The following is an 8,959-nucleotide window of genomic DNA, read 5'->3' as shown; positions in this document are numbered from 1 at the left end:
CCCTCTGTCTTTGTGGTCCCACTGCACCCTGAATAGGTCCACACTTTGCACCTGTCACACCTCATTGCATTTGTGCACTGGCTGGTCATCTCTGTCTCTGTGGGCTTTGTTCTATATACATGCACCTCTTCCAGGGGCAGGAGCTGTGTCTTAATTACCTGTGTAGCCCCACCCCTGGCACAGTGCCTGGCACCCAGAGATGCTCAGTAAACAGCAGCTAGGAGTTCCCACTGTGGCACAGCAGAAACGAATCCGACCAGTATCCAGGAGGATGCGGGTTTGATCCCTAGCCCTGCTCAGTGGGTTAACGATCTGGCGTTCCCGTGAGCTGTGGTGTAGGTCGCAGACGCAGCTCAGATCCTGCGTTGCTGTGGCTGTGGTGTAGGCTGTTCCCTAGCCTGGGAACTTCCATATGCCGCAGGCTTGGCCCTAAAAAAATAAAAATAAAAATAAACAGCCGTTACCCTAATACGGCTTTGGGGATAGAGGGGTAATGATATCCTGGTGACCCTTCTTGCATACACATCCCAGATATCCGTGTACCCAAATGTCTTCACATGTGGCATGCAGCTCCCTGGGCAATTGCTCACTTCCCCTGGTCTCATCAGAAAATGACTAACGTCTTCTTTGCTCAAGATCTGTGCCTGGCATGGCCCCTCCCACCAGGCTGTGGCCATATGGGCTGAATCTCAGGGTTGGGGGGTGAGTTGTGGCACCAGGAAGATGCCTCAGGAACCAGTCCTTCAGCATCTTGCTGCACTAGACAGCCCCTCTCTTCAGGGGTCTTTGCGATCAGAATGTGACCAGCAGTTGCGTCCATTTCCTTGTCTCCCTGTTAAAAGATGGCTGGGGCACTTTGAAGTCTCAGAGCTATGAGGTTCCGCATGGTGTGTGATGGTTTTTAAGGAGCATGTGAAGATCTCCGCTCTGTTCTCTGGCTGGCGAGAGTGAATGTGTGTGTGTGTGTGTGTGTGTGTGTGTGTGAGACAAGTACAGCCCAGTGTTCCTTTAGATGTGACTGTGAATGTCCTTAACGAATGTGATGTGGAGAGTGTGTGAGACTGGGTGTGTTTCCCTATGTGTATCTGTAGGGCTGTGACTGTCATGGTGTCACGGTGAGTTTATGTGCTGGCACCTGCGCGTGTCAAGATACGTGTGAGCCTGTGAGTCATGGGTGCATGTGTCTCCATCCTCTCCTGGAATGAATGCGTGTGTTCACACGTACCACCGCAACGTGTGCATCTCTGTGATGCTGGGTGTGGGTGTGGCATGAAGGAGAAGATGTGTGTCTCTGTGTCTGTGGGGGTCTTGCCTCTGAGCCACCCCCAGCCCGCCCTCCTTCTCGGCTCTGAGACTCCCTCCTAGGCAGTGGCCCTGCCCCTCCCCTCTTCTCCCTCCCAACCGGTCTGTGCTGGGGGGGAGCTGTGCTGCGGCCCCCCCACCCCTCCCCATCCAGGACCCATAAATAGCAGCAGAGCCGGAGCCGGAGCCGGCGCCAGCGGCTGGAGCAGCAAGGGAGTCAAGGCCAGGGCCAGAGAACCGGAGACAGGAGCCCCCGACTAGAGCCCAGGTGAGCCCCCGCTTCCTCCCCAGCCCAGCCCCAGCCCAGCCCAGCCCAGCCTGGCCCCGTCTCCATAACAACATCACCCCCAGCCTCCAGAGGGGTCTCCGGTCCTGCCCGATACCCTCACCATCTCATGCCCCTGCCCATCTCGGGGGACCTGTGAGAGCAGCGAGACTTGTGGCCAGAAGGCAAAGACCCCCCAACCCCCAACCCAGACCCTCCCTCATTTATCCAGAAAAGCACACGCTGTGGGGAGGGGGTACCCAGCCAGCAAAGGGTCTCAGTTCTGAGGGAGGTATGGGAACTGTCACACCCTCCTGGAGACAGACACCCCACTAGGGGACAGAAACACCGGGTGGGGGCATTCAGACACACCAACGCACACTCGCTGGAGAAGCACGACAGGAGATCAGACAGCCTCACCCTGAGATGTGGACAGACACAGATAGATGAATGGACCAGCCATGAACTCAGGCCAGCGGACCCCTGCCTGCTGCTGCCCGAGTCTTGGTACCACTGCTGGGGGAGGGTGGCGTGCGTGCATCCCACGGGCAACACGGAGGGGGCCAAGGCTCCCCCAAAAATCCTGTCGCTAAGAGACAGTGCCAGTGCTGGCAAGAAGTGTGAGAACAGGGGAGGTGGGGAGGAAGCTAGAGTTAGTTGTCATAGTGGCAGCCACTGCCAGGAACCTAGAGGAGATTTCAGCAGGGACTGGGCTCTGCTTCCAACTCCGCAAGCCCACCGCCCCTCCTCTTCCGTCAGCCAACCAGAAGGTGAGTCGGGGGAAGTGGATGGGGACAGCCCGGCAGGGCATCTTCCAACCTGCCTCCTCCTGCCCACCGCAGCCTCCATTCTTAGCTATCTTCTTCAGACTTGCCAGGGGCCCCTCCACCCCCTTCCCCACCCCCTTGTCCCAGTTCAGCTCCCTTGAGCCAAGACTGAGTGCAGCGCTGGCTCAAACATCAGTCGGGAAATAGCAGAAGGTGCTGAGGTAGCAGAAAGTGTGGATCAATCGATGGCCTAGGAGCCAAGGCTGCCAGGAACCCCCAGGTCCTCCAGCGCCCTCCAGCCCCATCCAGGCATCCTAGGCCAGCAGGGGTGACAGGATCACTGGGCTGTGCAGAAGTGGGAGGCACGGGTCCCCTACCCTCTCTTGCTCAGCACTCCGGGAAAGCCTAGGGGGGTCAGAGGAAAGCAGGGCCATGTGATGCCAGGGCCTCGGGAAGAAAGGCAAGGGGGTGGGGCTCAGGCTTCCAAAGATAGATGCCCACCCTGGCAGGTGTCCCCCTTCCAGCGTCCAGGCCGTGTCTGCTCTGTCCCCACAGTGACATGTCAGATCCGGAGATGGCATGGGTGCCTGAGCCCCCAGCCATGACGCTGGGAGCCTCGCGAGTAGAGCTGCGGGTGTCCTGCCACGGCCTTCTAGACCGAGACACACTCACCAAGCCTCATCCCTGCGTGCTCCTCAAGCTCCACTCTGATGAGCAGTGGGTGGAGGTGAGAGCTGGGCTCTCCTTTGCTAGCCTCTGGGCCTGAGAGGGAGGAGGCTGGGTGGGGGCAGTAAAAGCCTCCTGGGGACTGTGAGGACTCCAAGGGGCCTCTTGCAGGCTGTGTGGGTAACCCTGGAGACAGGGGTGCCATCGTTACACACACAAACCATTTCACAGCTTCTAAGTCCACAGAGTCCCACTGGGTCCTAAGATCGCCCCCAAAGGCAGTGGCATTGCTCCCAAATATGAGAGCCCCAGGAGTTCCCATTGTGGTTCAGTGGGTTAAGAACCTGACTAGTATCTGTGAGGATGCAGGTTCCATCCGTGGCCTCACTCAGCAGATTAAGGATCCACCTTCGCCACAAGCTGTGGCAGAGGTCGCAGATGCAGCTCAGATCCTGAGTCGCTGTGGCTGTGGCGCAGGCTGATGGCTATGGCTCTGATTCGACTCCTAGCCTGGGAACTTCCATATGCTCTGAAAAGGCCAAAATAAGGCGGGGGGGGGGGGAGAGAAAAAAAGAACATCCTCCATCTGATAAATGGCACCTATGGGGTGGGGGGGGCAACAAATATGAAAGCCCCTGAAGGATGATGGCCCATGGGACCAGCAGCACCCTGAGCTCAGGGTCTGGACCAGGGACGAAAGCTAGCCACTGAGAGTTCAGGAGCCTGAGGAAAACTGGCCAGACCCGGGTGGGCCAGGGCTGGGCCAAGCATCCTGGGTTCCCAGAGGGCGTGCTCCTCTCCTGCTACAGGTGGATCGCACGGAGGTGCTGCGCTCCTGCTCCAGCCCTGTCTTCTCCCGGGTGCTGGCCCTGGAGTATTTCTTTGAGGAGAAGCAGCCCCTGCAGTTCCACGTGTTCGACGCTGAGGACGGAGCCACCAGTCCCCGCAATGACACCTTCCTGGGCTCTACCGAGTGCACCTTGGGCCAGGTCTGCATTTCCACCCCCAGCCCAACTCCCACCCCCACCCCATGGGCTCTGCCTCTGGAAGCCAAAAGAAGAGCAGAGCTTGGACCCCGTCTCTGCCATTCATCAGCTGTGCAGCCTTGGCCTAGACATTTAACCTCTCTGAGTCTTATTTTCCTCATCTAAACGATGGGGGTCACAGCTCTTAACTCTGTTGTGGAAATTAAGTCCAATCCTAGCCCAAGTGCAGCCCCTCCCTGTGAGCACTGAGAGGGCACTTTAAATTAGACCATCTCTTGTACCCTTGCCAAAGCAGGTGGGGGGCATCACAGCTGGGTTTCCTTCCACCTCCATCCCCAGATTGTGTCACAAACCAAGGTCACAAAGCCGCTGATATTGAAGAATGGGAAGAATGCAGGAAAGTCCACCATCACGGTAGGCAAGGCCACCTGTACTCACCCTTGGGCCGGGCATTCAATGCCTCTGCATGGACATCCATGGTGACATCATGCCCAGGGCTGATCCCACCCAAGAGGAAAGGCCTTGTGGGGGTGGGGTGGGGGAGTCCTGCCACTTGTCTCCCCTTGCAGATCGTGGCCGAAGAGGTATCCGGCACCAATGACTACGTCCAACTCACGTTCAGAGCCCACAAGCTGGATAACAAGGTGGGAGCCCCAGAGCCCAGGCCCATCTCCCCCGTTAGGGGACCTAGGCACCCCCACCCAGGACAAATCCCAGGTCCCGGTGCTGCTCCCTTCTCACTGTTAGTGCCACCCACCCCCACCCCGCCCCCGCCACAGACCTCACCAGGTTCATGGGCCTTTTCCCGGGTGTCCCCAGGATCTGTTCAGCAAATCTGACCCTTTCATGGAGATCTATAAGACCAACGGAGACCAGAGCGACCAGCTGGTCTGGAGGACGGAGGTTGGTGCCTGGGGCCGTGGAGAAGGAGGGTGGAAGGGCAGAGTAGGGGAACCTACGTCAGAGGTGACCAGCTCTCTGGGTGCCTCTCCAAGGTGGTGAAGAACAATCTGAACCCCAGCTGGGAGCCATTCCGTCTCTCCCTGCACTCCCTGTGCAGCTGTGATGTGCACCGGCCTCTCAAGGTGAGGGCCCCGCAAGCAAGGGCAGCCTGTTAGAGCATCCTGCCTCTGCCCGAGACCATCCCCCTGAGCGTGGCGAGCCCCTCTGTCTCCCCCAGGTGATACCCCTTCCCACGGTGGGGTAAAGAACCAGTCACAGCTCAGTGTTCCTAGGAGTGTGCCTTCTATCAGAGGCCAAAGTCCCTGCCAGGTGGAGCCAAAGGATGAATCGGTGGCCTCTCTGGGCAGGCTGAGGACATCTGTTTGGGCCTAGCGACTGTGAAGACCCTAAGTCCTTCCTCCTGCCCCAGGAGCCACTGCAAAGCCTCCCTGACCCTCCACCCCCACCCTCCTCCGGCCTTTTCAGTTCCTGGTGTATGACTACGACTCCAGCGGGAAGCATGACTTCATCGGCGAGTTCACCAGCACCTTCCAGGAGATGCAGGAAGGAACAGCAAAGCCTGGGCAGGAGGTGCCACCAAGACCTCCCCCATCCCAGAATCCCACCCAGATCCCTGGGAGAATCCCAAGGGTGATGCTAAAGAGCCCCTCACACGTGATAAGAGATGGAGCGGATAGAAACCCTCCAGACTCAGCCTAGCCACTGAGCTGTGGGGGTCTTGCTGTGGGAGGCTCTGCGGGAAGGGAGCGGATGGGGTCACGTGATGTGACCCTGGGCTTATGGGATATGTGGGGTCTAGATGCAGTGGGACTGTATCAACCCCAAGTACCGGGACAAGAAGAAGAATTACAAGAGCTCGGGCACTGTAGTGCTGGCCCAGTGCACGGTAAATCCCAGGGCCCGCCTCAAGCCCTGCCCCACTCCAGCCCCACGGCATCCTCAGATTCGACCTGCCCTCATTTCCAAGACCAGATCCCTGCTCCTGTGAACGGAGACCCCCTTTGCCCTATCCACCGCCAACTTAAACCTCAGAACCTCTGGCCCCTCCATTTCCCCCACAGAGGCCCCACCCAGCTCCCCCCTCAAGGGGCCATCCTTCTACTTTATCTCCCCTCCTCCCACCAGGTGGAAAAGGTGCACACCTTCCTGGATTACATCATGGGCGGCTGTCAGATCAGCTTCACGGTAAAGGCCCAGGGGATGAGGACATAGGGAACAGAAGGAGCCCAGAATCCCCACAGCCACTGCTCGGACCTCTTATGCGCCTTAGCGGGGTCAGCTTATTTCCCTCCCCCGACCCCAAGATGGAGCGACCTGGGGGCTTGCTCAGATTCACTTTAGTCTTCCCTACAGACCCTTGCTCTGGCCTGGCCTCTCCGCTGGTTCTCAGGGATGAAGCCTGACCCTCTCACCATCCCCACCAGGTGGCCATTGACTTCACCGCCTCCAACGGGGACCCGAGGAGCAGCCAGTCCCTGCACTGCCTGAGCCCCCGCCAGCCCAACCACTACCTGCAGGCCCTGCGTGCGGTGGGAGGCATCTGCCAGGACTACGACAGGTAAGAGGAACTGGGGGAGGGGGACTGGCAGGGAGGCCTTGCCCGATGGGTCCCCACAGCCTTTTCTTCTCCCCAGCGACAAGCGATTCCCAGCATTTGGCTTTGGAGCTCGAATTCCCCCCAACTTTGAGGTAGGCCGGGTGCAAAGGGAGGGGAAGAGATGATGGGAGAGTCCAACAGGAAAGAAAGACATCTCCCAGCTGGCCACACCCTGTCCTCACAGGTGTCCCATGACTTTGCTATCAACTTTGACCCAGAAAATCCTGAATGTGAAGGTAAGAGAGATTCCCGCTAGCACTGCCTCCCCGAGTACAGCTTGCTGCCCAGGCCTTACACCCCAGGCGGGGCAGATTCCAATCCCATGGGCCCATCTCCCTACGCCTTCATTCATCCAACACCTGTCTCCCTTTGGTAAGACTTCCAGCCCGTGGCCAAGCATCTGCCAACACAATTCGGCCAGCACTTAGGTCATCCAGCTCTTAGTGAGGAACTTGGTGGCAGGGCTGTCCTGAGACAGCCTCCTTGTGTTAAGGGATGTCAGGAAGGGCTTCCAGCTAATCTCTGCCCTCCTCACCTCTTTGCCCTCAGAGATCTCGGGGGTCATCACCTCCTACCGCCGTTGCCTGCCCCAGATCCAGCTCTATGGCCCCACCAACGTGGCCCCCATCATCAACCGAGTGGCTGGCCCAGCCCAGCGGGAGCAGAGCACTGGCCAGGCCACGGTGAGGAACCCAGGCACCCCAGGTGTCCTTGGGAGAGGCCAGGACCCAGGCCGGGCTTGGGGTGAGTGCCAAGGCCGCAGAGCTGACCCACCCTTCCCCTCTGCCTGCCCTTAGAAGTACTCTGTGTTGCTGGTGCTCACAGACGGAGTGGTGAGTGACATGGCCGAGACCCGCGCCGCCATCGTGCGGGCCTCCCACCTGCCCATGTCCATCATCATCGTGGGCGTGGGCAATGCCGACTTCTCGGACATGCGGCTGCTGGACGGTGACGACGGTCCCTTGCGTTGCCCCCGAGGGGTGCCCGCGGCTCGCGACATCGTCCAGTTCGTGCCCTTCCGGGACTTCAAGGATGTGAGTGCCTGGAGTCCCCTCCCAGCAGGAGGACTCCTCAGCATCTCCTGCAACCCCCAAATCCAACCCATCTCTCCTACCCGAGTGACGTCCCAACCGAAGGACGCCAGGGCCCAGTAGGGGGCCCCCCCGAACCTCCGCCCCTCACCCAACCACCCCCATCCCACCCCCACCCTTTCCCACTTTCCCTGCTTAACCATGTCCCCGCCCTCGCCCCCGCCCCAGGCCCCACCCTCTGCGCTCGCTAAGTGTGTCCTGGCCGAGGTGCCACGGCAGGTGGTGGAGTACTACGCAAGCCAGGGCATCAGCCCCGGGGCTCCCAGGCCCTGCACGCCGGCCACGACCCCCAGCCCTAGCCCGTGACCACCACCCACCGGACCGCCACTCCCTCCAGCCTCTCAGTGAGTCCTGGGACACTAGGGGGTTCAGAGTGGGGCTTGGCAGAGGCCATCGCAGGCTGGGTGTGGTGTAGATGAGGAGGTTTATGAAGATCCCATTCTCTCCCAGGTGCCTGTCCTGACCCTTGTGACTCAAGTGACCAGTGCCTCTCCCTCTTGGACCAGTTGTGCCCCTGGGTCCTGGAAGTCAGTGGTGAGCCCTGCCCCATCTCTCCAGGTCCCATACTCCTCAGCCTCGGTGGTCCCTCAGTGACTTTCTTCAGTGATCCTGACTTTCTGGCCATTAATAAAGGGAACCATTCCTAGCACCTCAGTCTCTACCCATCATGCCTCAGATGCCCATTCGGCAGCCCGTGGCACCACACACACACACCATTAAGAAATGAGAAGCAGCATCCTTTGAATTCTATGCCAGAGGCCCCCAGGCAGACTGATATGTCTCTGCTATTTTCCCGCAACTATGTGCCAGTGACATCTGAGGAGTCCCTACCCTCACCTCCCAACCCCAGGGGGTCCAGGCTCCTTGGGGGTTAATTACCAGAGACGAAGGGGTAATAAGGGGCTGTCGAGGGGGCAAGCTGATGCCCTCTCAAGCTGTCTCCAGAGAAGCCCAGCTGAGCCTGCCAGGGGCTGAACTTCAGCCCCCACACAGCTGTGGGGTGGGCTGAGAAGAGGCGGGGGTGGGGGACTGAAGAAGGACTGCCGATCTGCTAGTGAATTATGAATACAGCAGTGGGGGGGGCTGTTGTGTGTGTGTGTGTGTGTGTGTGTGTGTGTGTGTGTGTGTGTGTGCCCGCATATCCCTGACTCTCCAGGGATATGCCTTTTGTGTAGCCTTAGTGGTTCAGGAAGTCCAGCTGTGTACTCTGAATAACATTAACAACAACAGCAAACATTACCCTTTAGCACGTGTGAAGCTTTGTGCTTAATGATTTAACTGCATCCATTCTCACCAGGTAGCTGTCATTATTTTCCCCATTT

General features: G+C 58.9%; 1 protein-coding gene across 2 annotated transcripts; it reads left to right on the top strand.

Moving 5' to 3' along the window:
• The first annotated feature begins 1,491 nt into the window (after positions 1-1,491).
• CPNE6 (copine 6) lies at positions 1,492-8,286 on the top strand. Of its 2 annotated transcripts, none has more exons than XM_021099221.2 (17): positions 1,492-1,570; positions 2,890-3,061; positions 3,810-3,989; positions 4,326-4,400; positions 4,556-4,630; positions 4,806-4,889; positions 4,982-5,071; positions 5,415-5,519; positions 5,749-5,835; positions 6,075-6,134; positions 6,374-6,507; positions 6,584-6,638; positions 6,731-6,782; positions 7,096-7,229; positions 7,344-7,580; positions 7,806-7,981; positions 8,088-8,286. In XM_021099221.2, the coding sequence occupies exons 2-16, from the start codon at positions 2,894-2,896 to the stop codon at positions 7,941-7,943; spliced, it is 1,674 nt and encodes a 557-aa protein (XP_020954880.2). In that variant the 5' UTR covers positions 1,492-1,570; positions 2,890-2,893; the 3' UTR covers positions 7,944-7,981; positions 8,088-8,286. The 2 variants fall into 2 exon arrangements, with proteins under 2 accessions (XP_020954880.2, XP_084825257.1); XM_084969131.1 differs by having other exon boundaries at positions 1,492-2,337.
• Positions 8,287-8,959: the final 673 nt, after the last annotated feature.

The sequence above is a fragment of the Sus scrofa genome, chromosome 7 (assembly GCF_054392235.1).
Source record: "Sus scrofa isolate SSC_HxYL_T2T_F1_AM1 chromosome 7, Sscrofa_HxYL_maternal_Yorkshire_Landrace_v2.0, whole genome shotgun sequence".
Taxonomy (NCBI): domain Eukaryota; kingdom Metazoa; phylum Chordata; class Mammalia; order Artiodactyla; family Suidae; genus Sus; species Sus scrofa.
Note: the sequence above shows the minus strand (reverse complement) of the source record. Positions and strands in the feature narration are given on the sequence as shown.

Bases quoted from the DNA above. Each gene is read 5' to 3' on its own strand.
- CPNE6 (XM_021099221.2), top strand. From the start codon at position 2,894: ATGTCAGATCCGGAGATGGCATGGGTGCCTGAGCCCCCAGCCATGACG. The intron at 4,401-4,555 runs GTAGGCAAGGCC...CTCCCCTTGCAG, and splicing joins CAGGAAAGTCCACCATCACG to ATCGTGGCCGAAGAGGTATC. The intron at 6,783-7,095 runs GTAAGAGAGATT...CTTTGCCCTCAG, and splicing joins AGAAAATCCTGAATGTGAAG to AGATCTCGGGGGTCATCACC.